This window comes from Mycetomoellerius zeteki, unplaced genomic scaffold, assembly GCF_001594055.1.
Source record: "Mycetomoellerius zeteki isolate Tzet28-1 unplaced genomic scaffold, Tzet1.0 scaffold191, whole genome shotgun sequence".
In the NCBI taxonomy this organism is placed as follows: Eukaryota; Metazoa; Arthropoda; class Insecta; order Hymenoptera; family Formicidae; genus Mycetomoellerius; species Mycetomoellerius zeteki.
In genome coordinates this window covers 94230-109076 of record NW_017256866.1, presented here as the reverse complement: position 1 = coordinate 109076, position 14847 = coordinate 94230, and the positions used below count along the sequence as shown (strand labels likewise).

At 32.2% G+C, this 14847-nt stretch overlaps 1 protein-coding gene across 1 annotated transcript in view; it reads right to left on the bottom strand.

Annotated features, from left to right (window-relative positions):
- PlexA (plexin A) overlaps positions 1-14630 on the bottom strand; it is a 75103-nt gene extending 60473 nt beyond the window's left edge. The window contains exon 1 of the mRNA XM_018446953.1: positions 14453-14630. Coding sequence (XP_018302455.1) covers positions 14453-14566 — 114 coding nt within the window. The 5' untranslated portion in view covers positions 14567-14630. The remainder of the gene's footprint in view (positions 1-14452) is intronic.
- Positions 14631-14847: the final 217 nt, after the last annotated feature.

Sequence of the window (14847 nt, the reverse complement as noted above, 5' to 3'; positions counted from 1 at the left end):
AGAGAGAGAGAGAGAGAGAGAGAGAGAGAGAGAAAAAGAAAGATAGAGATAAAGAGAAAATAAGGACCGACGGTATCACGGCTGTAATATTTGCGGAACTCGCCCGAGAACGAATAATATATGTAATTTGCCATCCCGGGTCTTTCTGCTTTTGGAAATTCTCAACAACCATAGAACGTCGTTGCCACAATTCCGGCTTGCGCATTTACGTCACCTCTCCCGTACTTCCGTTACTCGTTTCAACATATGTATATGTTCTCGTTCCGATACTCAACGCATCCGTCGTTCTTGTATCAAATTCTATTTCTTCAATTTTCATCCCAAGGTAAAATAATAGACAAATGATAAAAGATAAAAAGATCATGAAAAAAAAAGAAAATAGGGAGTAAAAAATAATAGAGAAAAAGAAAAGTTTTAAATTATATTTTAATGAAATTTTAATTTAAGGATTTCAATTAATTGTTGTATTTAGATAGAGTATAAATATAGATACTATACTATAGAGTTTATATTTAGATATAGATACTAAATAATATTTTACCTAAATATTTTATCTTATATGCAAGATGTGATAATATAGGCCGACGAAAATCTATTGTATTAATTCAACCTTGTGATTAACTTTAGTTTCTATCTATATCGTTATCATGTCCAGCTTTACGCTCTAAAAATTTGTGAGTTACTGATGTTATCGGAAATCAATAGATTAAAACATGTAGAACACGAAAGAATAGTAATCCTGTCGTTTCCTTTATCAAACACAATTAGTTCATCAAAAATTAATTGTAATAGTTTTATTATTTCTCAACTCGATTATCATACAGACGATATTTTTTTCTCACAAGGGACAATTTCCCTAAAGAAGCCATCAGATTGTCGGAAGCCAAACATATCAAGTATAACAGACAATAGAAAACTGCGAAAGAAATCAGGAGAGTTCGAAGATATTCCGAAGACAAATATCGTCGCGAGAGTTCTTCTGATTTTCGATTATTTGGGTAGAAGAACGATCTACCCCTCTGTGCAACGAAGTCTAACAACTTCTTGCGATCAGTGCGGCAATATTTCAGTTGTTCTTTTTCGACATATCTCAATCAAGGAAACGCGACCCCTGAAAGTGCAAGAAAAAATGAGGATTGGATTTAATAAAATAGAAATATTATAAAAATACAATTAAATAAAAAAAATTTCTTCGTACCTTTATATTTTAAAATTAAATTTGTGTCAAATTCAAACTCTACATCCTTGCTTAATGTAGAAAAAGATTACTTTTAATGAATAAAATCTCATTCTAAAATAAAATAAAATTTTATCTATCAATGTGTGAGTGAATACGTTCCCCGGTTCAATTTTTTAATTATTAAACGTTTTAATATCTAATTACGGAAATTCCAAATGTTTATGTTTTGAAAAAAAAATATAAGACAATAAAACTTGTCGCTTTAAATAATCTTCAATCTGGAAAATTGCCTCTTTCCAAAAATCTTCTAGACACGCATCTTAGGAAAATACCTTCTAGGTACCTGCGAAATTGAAAAATCGGAAATTATTATCGAGTAGAACCGACGAAGCTCAAGCAAAAACAAGGAGACTTTTTTTAAGAGTGTCGAATTGAGAAGGGAGGCGGGAGTAATGGCCAAAACGAGAAAGTAAGGTGCGAATGAAAAAAAGAGCGAGATAGATAGAAACCGTAGAGAAATGGAGGCGTCTGGTTCGACACTGCCGAGTGCACGGGTATTTCGAAAATTCGATAAATTTCATCCCACCCCCACGCTCTCCTTCTCACCGCCTCCTTCTCTTCTTCTATCTCCCAGCTTCACCACATACATCGATCGCCCGTGCGGGCGATGAAATTTCCTCGTCGTCCCAATCTCTTGTTATTCCCGAGGCGTTCTGGGCTGGGACCCGATATACACCAAGCTTTCCTTCCCGAAAGCTTCTATCGCCACTCTCGCTCTACTGATCTGGCCTGGATTCACATTCTACCCTCTTTGTTTCTCTCTACGTTCATTGCCTATTACTTATTTCGTTTCCACCGATTTCTACGAATAAATCATAGAACGCAATTTCGACCTCCATAAAAGAGTCGAGAGAGAGAGAGAGAGAGAGAGAGAGAGAGAGAGAGAGAGAGAGAGAGAGAGAGAGAGAGAGAGAGAGAGAATAGTTAATGAACGCGATATGACGTTATATGACATGACCGATTATAACGTGAAAGGTAAGATGATAATAAAGTTCATGAAATAATTTTGTGGATTGATGTAGCAGAGATATAATAACATACTCGTATTTAATTTCGTACAAATTATATGTATTATACTATATGATAAATTTAACATTGGATGATGATATAAGACGAATCGTGTTTATTCTAAATAACAATGATAAAAGTATTTCAAATAGATTAAGAAATTGACAAATCAATATGTACAAACGCAAACCTTATTTGTGTCTGTTAAAAATACTTATCGACTTTGTCCAACATTATTCCAGTTTTAAACTGGCCGAAACTGAAAAGATAATTAAGGCAATATAAAACACATTTTGGATCAATGTGAAAAACATATTTTCGCACATTTTTTTCCATATTTGTATGATTAATAACACGATTAATTTTATTACTTAAATATCATTTGCCGTTATTTATTTTTTCTATTATTATTTGTTGCCATTTAATTAATTTATCTATTCACTTAACTGTGAACAGCTGCGTGTATTATTGCTTATCGAATCAGCAACATCCGTAAATAATTTTTTAATTAACGCGCGGAGCGTATTCCTAGCAGCGTGTTGCACGCGGGGTAAATGTTTACGATGCTTATATAACTTATAATAAAAGGCGGCGGAGGGGAAGTAATATATCCGTGAATAAACGTCCGAGGAACACCATATGGCGGAAGATACTCTTTCCGACAAGACTTCGCAAAAGCGTGTTAATAATTCGTGGCGTGGAAACACGACATGCTCGACCGGACCCTGTAGTCGATCGATCGCCGCTGTACCGAACTAATGCTCGCGGCTGTGTCTGTCGACTCTCACCCTAATCGCGAAACCGATTAATTCCGCCGTTATGTCGCACTTAATTTCGTATCTTTCAACGCTGCAGCAGCACGCTCTGACCGCAATATCACGCGTGACGAACTTGATAAACAATTAAATTAGATTCAAAACAAAATAAAATGTTAGAATATTGATTTAATTAATAACAAAAATTAATTATATCGATTAATGCAGTGCATTAAAATATAATCTTTAAATTAAATTGATAATTTGTTTAATTAATGATATTAAAGGTACACTGAAAAAAATGCATGTAATTTTACATGAAAATTACATGCATATGCCTGGAAAATTATCTAAATTACATAAATATACTTGGAAATTTACTTGAAATTGTAAATTTCCAATCATATTTAGGCAATTTTCCAGTCATGAACATGTAATTTTCATGTAAAATTACATGCATTTTTTTCAGTGTATTCTAATTTCTCTTTAGATTCAATATGTAGAATTCTAAAGTCAATTATACACATCTAATTGTGTAAGTATCTAATTTTAAAATTCATATAAAAGACATTTAAATCTCGATAGCTTGTATAAAGATATAAGCTTTTTTTTATATATCTTTTGACATGTGTCAGGATACTACAGATCTCTACACATAACGCCAATAATAAAAATCGTTAAAATTATTGCCAACACACAGCGTTATTCATCAACATGATACGTATGATAGACGTATAAATTAATAAAGCTTCGTGAAGCTAGTATATATAGCAATCGATTGTAGGACAAATTGAGCCCTTCAAGAATTTGACGCTGATCCGCGGATCGGTTTAACCATGGGGGAGGTCTCTCGGCAAGATATACCAGGCCGCTTTCCTCGTTAGTATCTCTCTGTCCAACGGATTAATTAATTTATCCGCATTACGGTATCGTGGCGCGCTTATAGTAACACGAAGGATTACAATCTCGGTCGCGAGGTCGTCGCCGCTGCGAAAGCGATCGAATGTCGGATCGGCTGAACATTTACATCCGCCAAACGATAAGATCGTTATTGCTGATTGGAATTTTCAGACACGAACATACGGTAATCCAATTGTTCGCGGATGCTGCAGTTGCAGCGCGGTTCGCCGCAGCCTATTATTGCGCATTGATGAAACTGTGCGACGAGGAGGACGCCCCCATTAGCCGCGTTTACTGCTCCGCCCGTTCCCCGCATGCGTCCCGGCAGCGTTATTATCATCGAACCGTCGCGCATTATTGTCATCGAACGTCGCGACGCGAGAACGAATAATAAATTACGGGCGATCGATCCGTCGCGCGCGACGCGACGCGACGCGACGCTGGGATTCTTTCTGTTTGACGGAACGTTTAACGCGAACGAACGACGACTTCACATTGAATCCTCGATTAAAAAGCAACCGTCCTATTTATCAAAGCTCGGATTTAGCAGATGATTTTTCCTTTTCTCGAATTAAACTTTCGCGTTTTGAAATAATCTGCTGAATTGCATGTGTCGCAACAAAAACGTTGTACTGAATTGTGTGTTAAATCTTGATACCATCTGCATATTTCATATAATTAATAAGAAAAAATTATTACAAAATTTCTCAATAAAGTCAAGCTCGATCGATTTAATTATTTCATACATTTTTGTGGAATCAACTTTTTTTATATATTTAGAAAAATAGATTTGTATATATCAAAATATTTTCGTAGAATTAAAAACCATGTGCTTTTGTTTATGTTAAAAGAAGTGTGTAAATGTAAACATATTTATGCACAGACTGTATAATTTAATTAATATTTATTTAATTAAAATTTAATTAATATATTTATTTAATTTAATGGTAACAATTTTTATCATATAATCATAATGACGTGAAAACTTCTACTCTTTTTACAAATTTTTAATTTTGATGATTTTATTATTAATAATCTTGATTTACGCTTAATTTATGCTCTTTACGCGTACGACAACGTATATGTATAACGACCCTTTTGAATATTGGGATGATCTCCCCGTTTCGCATCGCGTCTATCCCCATCGAGCTGTACGTTAATACCAATTAATTAACCGGGAATCTCTGAGCTTAACCCATTACTGGCCCTTAACCCACGGTCGTCGTCCTGGCGCACGTGTTCGCGAAACGCAACGTGCGTGCAATAATCGCGAACACGCCCTTCAAAGTGCGCTCGGTGATTCCTCTCTCTGACCCCGTGATGTTCGCCAATCATGAACAAATTGAAACTGGTACACTTAATTACACCGCGGATCAATATTATTTGCGGCTTAGTTCGCGACTGTGTTAGTGTTGCCTTCCAAATCTATCCGTGTTACAAGGTTTATGTCACATAAAATTTGTCAATTTGACCGAAACTGTATGAACATTAATGTGGGGTACATAAGGAATACTTTACTCAGCGATGTTGCTATTTTCTTTTATCTATTCTAAATATAAATAATAAAGAACAATGTAAAGTTTTGCATTTTAATTTGTTAAAATTATGCAGCTATTTATTTATTGATTAAAAGCTATTACGAAATTAGTTTCATTGAAATAAAGTACTCTTTATACTAAAATAAATGAAGATTAACATTGCAAAAGTTAATTAGCGCGATAAGAATTCAAATTACGTAAAATTTATTAACTAATTAAGTGTGTCTGCTAGTTTCTAATATAATTGTAACATTTTCTAATATAATTCTAAGATTTTTCTATAAGAGATGCGATAGAAATAATGTAATAATTAACACATCTACTATTTATCATTAAATTATTTTACTGTATTTTTTATCAGATCATAAAATTACCACATGAAATATATCAAAATTTGGATAAAGTATAATGATTATAGTACATGTAAAAATAATCTTATTAACATAGCACAATACTGATGTGTTACAATTATCAGAATTGAAAAGCATAAAAGAAGTATAATAAGTGAACGCATGAGAAATATAAACCCATATTGAATTGTAATTCATTGAGAGATAATTATGTTTATTAGCTTTACAGCGTAAATATATTACCATGGCTGGCACATTTGAATATACGAAAATGCGGAAATCCGGAAAATAATGTTATTTTGCCATAATGATAATCACTATTTTCTCATTATCTATGTTATACAGTTTCCTATTATCGTATTGTTATAACGATGAATAATATCAATTCTGATTTTCGTGAATTCGTCGCCATACTCATATTTGAATTTTTTTTAAATAAAATTCAATCGATTGAATAACTGAGTTTGTCAATGCGCTTGCCTCTTTTTTCAGTCTAAAACTCGAAGTAGAAAACTCTATCTTTAGAGTATAAACAATTATTCACATCGAGATCTTAAACACAGCCGTTGCATAAGGTATTAATTACAAGCTCCTATATAGAATCGGTCGATTGATGGACTTAGAATTAATCTACGATCCCTGAGATTATGTCTGTCTATTCTCGTAGCAGCTATGACTGATTAAATCTCCGTTACGTCGCAAACTTAAGTCTGCGCGATGGAAATTTTCGGAAAATATCGTTTTTCGCGTGATTTTTTGCTCACAGTACAAAAACCGGGTTTAATTAAAGAAAGACGAGCGTTTCTAAATCTGAAAAAATAATTTTACCTGAGAGATGTCCAACATCAGCGAAAAATTTGCGGAAATAGACAATAATATAATGATCGACGGCATAGTTGATTCGATCATCAGAAAGGTCGAGAATCTGTCCACATCATAAATTTGTAACTATCACGAATGTCAAAATTGGATTTTGCGGGATATTACGGATTGAAGCGGCAGAAAGAAAAGTGTAATGAACATTTTATCGAATACAGAGAGAGGTAATGGAAGCGTATAACCGTCTGGCATGCACTTCGGCAAAATTTGACGTTAACTCTCGTTATATCGGATATCGGAAAATCAAACAATTTTATCCAATCACGTTCTATGACTTTTCGACCTGAAGACCTTCCGAATCGAACTTCCATTTTGCGATGAAACATCGTTCGCAAAATGCATAGTCGATTTTATTCAATTACAGAAAGATTATTTCTAATCCTGTTTCCCCTCTTTCATCGATCTACTCAGGAAATATGATTAATCGAACAATTAACATCGATACCGATATACGTTAAAATTTTTATGTACATACATATATATATTATAAAACTACCTAATGGTCGACTTTGATGTGCGTAAAATTTTTCCGATATATACACTGTTAAATCTAACTAAAGTGTCAAATTTAACTTAACATGAGTCGCCACTGCTCCTACTAAATATATCATTATTTTTTATCAAAATGATAATTAAATTTGACACTATAGATTTAACAATGTATATCATAAAACTATCTAATCTATTTTTATAATTAAAATAGTGTAGGTATACTTAAAGCTCAGAAATAAATATATTTTTAAAATTTAAAAGAAGTGAGAAGGCAGAAGTTCTACAAATGCAATCTAGTGCATGATAAAAATAAATCTTATATTTAAATTGCGTTTTATAATATATATTATTTTAAATAAATCTTTAAAAATTTTTATTTATGGAGTTTTTTTTTATTTTAACTTATAAGTTAAAACTAACTCTATTAAAATAATTAAATGTTAAAATATGGCTCAATTAGAATAAATCAATAAATAAAACAAGGGCAACGAGCCAATTATAATATAAGATCTTTAATAAACGTATATTGGTACAATATTCAAACGTTTCGACACCGATCGGGTCATTTTCAATGTAAAATAACAAAACATCTTACATATATTATCAGAAATTCAGTTAAAATATATTGTCCACTGAGAATTTGGTTATATTCATAACTCTATTAAATTAAACAATTGTAGTTTAATCGTCAGCTCATCTGGTTTCTGGTTTTGAATGAATAATTTTTATTCATCCAATACCTAAATATTGTGATTTCCAAAACGTAATACTGCATTAAAAAAGATTAACTATAAATAATATTAAAATCAATCATCAATAAATAATATTAATATCAATCCACACATACACATCGTGAGAAATAATAAAATAAATAAAAAATACGTAAAGAAGCTGGTATTAAATTTTAGTATGGAAATTTCGATTCTATAGCCTTATCGACAAGTTAGTACACAAAGTTCCTCGACGTTATTCAGAATCACCCTACGTCTTATTCAATATGTTCCCACAATTACCGGCGAGAGCTTAAAAGATAGTTTCCGATAGTTACGCTATCGCTACCATAAACGTCAGTCGCACGTTGTTAAACGCAGGAACTGGCATGCGATGGTTAATTATCGCCGCAACGAGAAACCGTAGTGGTCTATCGATGAGACTAGGGAACCGCCTCGATCGATCGATCGGCTCGTTGTCGCGTTCACAACAACCACGGGACTGCAGAAGATCTAAGATTCGCGTATTAATTAAGAGATCGACGTCGGATGCGTCGGCAATTAGCAAGCAAACAGAAGCGAGACGCGGAGAATCTTCCATTGAAGGAGATTATAACGGAGTAACTCAATTTAGGGAGACGCCATCAAACATCTTAGGACTTGTTAATTGCAGAAATCTGCGTTGATTAATCGAAAAGGTAAACTCCGCTAAGTCTTCCGCATATAAACAAAAATATTACTTTAAAAATAGATACGTAACAATGCAAAATTATGACTAAATTATATCAACAATAAATGAATTGCATAAAATTTCAAGATTACTTTCGTACATAGTGAAAAATAGAGAACTAATAAAACACATCATTAACAATTGTTATCAAATTTTAATTACAATAATTATATTGATCCTATAACAATATTTTTTACTATATAGACATTTTATGAAGAAATTCTCAATTAAATTGAGAAATGAATATGCAACTTTGATTGGTCCCACGATTTCTGCTCTCACGGTGCCTGAGGCCATATTTGTGCGGCGCTACCGGCAGGGATGTCGATGGGCATGCGTAAATATATCAGCGACGACCTCTCGTCATGACCCTTAGTCATGGATTCCGCGCGATCGTATATAATATGCAGTGGAACTTTCATTAACAGCTCAAGCGAAATTTCGTATGTATCGGTATACTTTAATACCGTAATTTCTATCGTGACCATATAATAATTCGTTTAATCTGCCAGATATTAATAGTTAAATTTGACACTATATATCGTGTCAATTTGATACTGAATAATGTCAAATATAACCATTGTTTTAGTATAAAATAACGATATAATTGAGTAGAAGCAGTGGCGACTCATGTTAAGTTAAATTTGACACTAGATTTAACAGTGTATAAATCCTATAAAAAATAGGTCGAACAACATAAATGAATAATAAACAATAAAAATAAAAAGAAGCAATAAGTAGTGAATATGCATTTTGCCAAAATTCTAAAATAACGCTATCTACATTTAATGGAGAATATTAGTAAACAATTTTAGTAAATTTTAATAAGATGTGTGTGCTCTTGCCCTAATTTACAATATCTAAATAAAAAAATGTTAAAATATAAACATTTTTAGAAATATATAAATATAATTAAAAAATAAAGTGCAGCCAATTTAGTTCAAAGATCTAATTATTCTTTAGTTCTATATTTTGTCTTAATACAATATATTATGAAAATAATTGTCAAAATATTAAAATTAAAAGTGTTGTACTAAAGCTATTTAACTTTTCTTAAATGAACATTTATTTTAAATGCTAGCCAAAAAATAGATTTTCATTTATTAATTTAATGGTAATTCCTTTATATAATACGTCAATCAGTCAATTATTAAAAAGTTGCTACAAGAAATTTATACGCCGATTTATTCCAATATCAAAGTGCATCAGAAGGTTATTTACCGGCGCATTCACACAGTAACTGCTAGTGCACGTGTAAATATCTCGAGGATGACCTCACGGCACGACCTGAGAAGTCCGTATTCGACCGCACGTTTTACCAATATATGTATATGTATATATACGTATAAGTGGACACGATCATTAATTAATACCTTCCGGGACCGAGACGAGTCATGAATCAACGCCCGCCGCTTCACGGTGCGCGGCGTCTTCTCGCGTCGTGCCGGCGGAATTGTGGACGAAATATCTCGTTGCCGTTGTGTCGTGGGGATGATTATAGGAATGATAAACAATGCGATACGATTATTAATCACCGACCGGCCGATTCAACGTAATTAGCTTGCGCAAGCCAATGCACCCGTGTGAAAAAGTTTATCCGTGAAACTGACATTGGTTTGTGTAATCTATATGAGAAACAACATATTTCTTAGTTTAACATATATTACATAAACAGTTCGTACATTAATTTATTATCTTAAAATAATCTTAATATATTCGTGACAGTAAATATAATGTGCAAATAATTCATTTTTATTTATATTACTTTTATTTATATTATTTTCGAATTTCTTGATAATTAAATTACAAGAGTATAATTAAATTTTGAATTCTCAAATGGATTATTGATTTTAGTTGAATGCGATAATTTAAATGTAAATGTATAGATATTTTTTGTTAACTTTTGGCTAATATAAACTTCTTTTTATTAGAAAATTAGTTATAAAGCTACACTGAAAAAAGTGCATGTAATTTTACATGAAAATTACATGTTCATGACTGGAAAATTGCCTAAATATGATTGGAAATTTACAATTTCCAGTAAATTTCCAAGCATATTTATGTAATTTAGATAATTTTCCAGTCATATACATGTAATTTCCATGTAAAATTACATGCATTTTTTTCAGTGTACATGCTAAATCAATATTGTTATTGAAATAATTTATTGTTTCAGTAGTATATTGATATTTATTTTATCATCATTTTAGTAATGAGAGATATTCTCTGTTATAATATATATTACACGACTTATCAATTACTAATTATTGTTTATCAATTAACATTACATATAGTATCTCAGAAGTTATGTACGTTTTTGAAACACTAGAAAATGGGAATTTAATTAATTAAATAGGTCTAATTATAAAGATAAATAAAACTTGCAAAATTATGGTGTCCAATATATTTAGACGAATTAAGTCTTGACGTCTTTTCCTCTACGCCGCGAAAATCAAGCTATTGTCTCGGTTAATTACCGATTTAATTGCATCAGTTAATATTAAACATAGCTATAACAAGCACGTGCGTCATATATCGCCACGTGTCACATATAAGAATGAGCCTTCGCACTATAGGGGTCGAACATATGAAATAAAAGAACAAAAAGAACCAAAAGTACGATCAAAATCGATCGACCGATAAATTATGCAGTATGCGAAATGCGTCGGCGATGACCTCGTCCTCTTTTTCTTATCCTCGCATCGTTGATTCGTATATAGCAGATATTTTATTGCCAACCCTTTTTTCGTCGCTTACCACTTCGATTACCTAGATGCAACGAAGACTTCGCGTTTGACATATCGTAAGATCGTAAAACTATTCGCATCTTCAATTTATGATATTTATTTTAATATAAATATATTTTTGGTATTTTAATATCAAATATTCATTAATATTTTAATTTGATATTATAAAAAGTTAAAGCTATAGTATACTTTGAACGTGTACGAGTTAATTTTTCAAATATTATGTACAATTTTATTAATATTTATTTCCATTTATTTTATTAATCTTTCACATAAAAAAACTTTTATTTTTTTCTACGTTATTTTTTCGATATATGTTATAATATATTATATAATATTACTTTTTTTAGAATATCATAAAATGTCAGTAGTTATGGTATTCGGCACTGAATACTTACATAAAGATATTGATAGCCTGTTAAAAGTAACAATAAGTATTCCTACATGATCACAGAAACAGTTCGAGACGTGATGATCTCATGAAACTAATAAAATAGTTTTGCAAGGAAATAAAATAGAGATGTTGTGCTTGCTAGTAATATTATTACTTTATTATGTCGTCGAAACATGAAAACTGTTTTCAGTGGAAATAAAATATTTAATTTACGCAAAAATCTTACTGTTTGAACTTTGTAAAAATATTTTTCGCGCTATCTCAGGAACAATCAATATGCAAACAGAAAAGTAAAAGACGATCATAGAGAAAAAATTTCTAATCAATTGTGAAATAAAAATCTTTTATCTCATTACAATCTAAAAAAAATAATAGACATAAACATTTATAATACATGAAACAAAAGTAATAAATATATATACATATATATATATATATTACCTCAAGAATTATCAAAACCCAATATGGTACATATAATTATAAATACTTATAATATTATCATTGTGTTATTATATCATTATCAATTTAATATTATATTTTTAATATATTATTGTAATTTTTATTTAAAACTTAATTAATTCTAAAAAATATTGCTATATTATTTTATTTTAATTTAAAAAATAAATATATACTATAATTTTGTTTTATTATATCACTCATAATGTAAGAATGCCAAATATTTCCCTGTAAATGGGCAGTCGATGATAATTAGAAATTAGTTCAAAATGTTATAAGTCCATATAAAACCGCTAGTAAAAAAATTTATTTATTATTAATAAAAAATTTATCCCAAAATTACATACATTTGATTATCAATATGCACAATGAAATACCTTGTAATATATTTTTACATCATGATATTACTTACTGTATTATCAATATGTATCTAGCATATGCATTTGTTTTCACCTTGTGTATTCTTGGATCAGTTTTCTGGATCTAAATAAATCTTCTCCTTACGATAGTAAGCGCACGTTCACGTAAATCGACTTGACCTATCGAACAAGCTGATCGAGCGTTCGAGAAGAGCATTAGCAAGGCTCGCTCAAGGCGAGGTCTCACCAAGATAATCCATTTCCGTTGAAACGGCAAAAGGCGTATTAACGTCGCGAGCTTCACAAAGACGAATCACAAGCCGCCCGACTCTGGATGTGCCGTTCGGAATATTAAATGTCCAAAGTAGGGTTACACGTCGTCGTTTACGAGACCAATAAATCTCAGAGGGACAGCACGAGTCGCAGATAGAGATTTCGCGTTTACAGTGCCGTAAATAATAAATTTATAACAAGATATGACGTTATGGTGTAAAAACGTAATATCGTGCCTATCGTAACATAGATGTAGCAGTGGAAGTAGAAGCATGCATATATGTATAGACGCGTGTGCTTCGCTTCCTCCTCTCCTCTCTCTCTCCTACCGATATTATGTATATACGTTATTACTCTATAAATATTATTATCTACAATAGCACGACCAGCTATATTTATCGTTACTTTCTCCATCAAGAGGACGGTGACTGCCGCTCGCAATCGCGAACGAGAACGCATTTCCTTTCTACCCGCGGGTGACTAACGTTAACAAAGTTTTGAAAAATAAATTAGTGAGAAACCTTATTGATGGCTTTTGTATAGAAATCTATATGTGAGAGAGAAAAGATTTGAAAGCAATGTCTAGGGCATACAGACTGAGGAGTTATAAATCTTTCAGTAAATCAATATCTAGATTAGAAAGAAAAAAAAGCGTAGAAATTCAGTCCGTGCCAGGAGGATTCCCGTTTGTGGTGATCCAACTAGCGATGCAGCTGTTCTTCTGTGAAAATTTCATAGGAATCGCTTTAATAGCGATGCACGATAATGCACTATCCACGATCCCCAATTCTACGAGTACACGCCGTACAGGTTTTTTGGCTAGGCCGTTGACTCTATCGCTTATCGTGAAACCAATTAAATGGCCCGTTGTAACGTTGTTGTATCGTGTTTTGATTCACGAGCGTGGTAATCGTATGGTGATCGCGATTAATTTAACGAGCATGCCCTACGATGATCGAGGAAGACTTTAGTACGTACGCGGGCGTATGCTTCAGTGGGATGATGTGCATGTGCACGTATGCAACTACTGAACTTTGCCATTTAATCCTACTTCGCCCCGTTAAGTTCAGGGTTGCTGAACTCCTTACCTTCAGCGTTGAAGAGATTGGGGAAGCAAGTAGCGTTAAGCGTCGAGCTATGTTTCGCTAATCGATGACTTTATAATGCTAATCGTCTCGGTTATTTTGTGTAGAAATTATCTATAATATTATCACATAACTATGAGGCAGCAGAGATTGGAGAACTTTTATTAGATAATTTTCAACAACTTGTGCGCTAAGTTGAATATTACCTCGTTGTAATATCACTTATCCATGTAGTTCGACTATCCTAATATGCTATTCCCTAATATCGTATTTTCATAAAATCTATTGGTTTTAGATAATTTGTCGAGTAATAGCGTAACCACTAGTATGTTGATAATTTGATCTAATCATGTAGATTCCATTAATAACCTCATTATTTAATAATTTTATTTTAAAAATTATTTTATTTAGAAATTTCAATAAAGATTTGAATATTCTATATGAAATATAAAATATTCTTTGTATTAAATCGCATAAATCAATTATGATTTAATACAATAAATAAGTTATCGAGTTAATTAACTTCAAGCACTGACCTTCTTGAGGTGTCCTTTATTGGTTCCCACGAAGACCACAGTATAATCACCGGTCGAAGTGGCCGCCACAGCCGTCAAGTGAGTCTCGAATGTCAAAACTGCAGTCGCACCCATCGGCTCTTCGCCACCTAAAGGCGTATTCACATCGAGGCCGCAAAAGTCTTCGCCGATCGTTTGCAGTTTCTGTGAACAAAAATAAACAAGATTCAATAAGTTATACGTGAAGAGTATGTACATATTTGATAATGGCCCAACTATCGATTATATGATTAATCTTAAATATTATGAATAGCAGCCATAATTTTATCGATTGATTGTAGTACAGTCATTTATAAATGTTTGGTATGTAAATTATCATTTACAAATTGATATCTGTGTCATATACAGTACAGTTT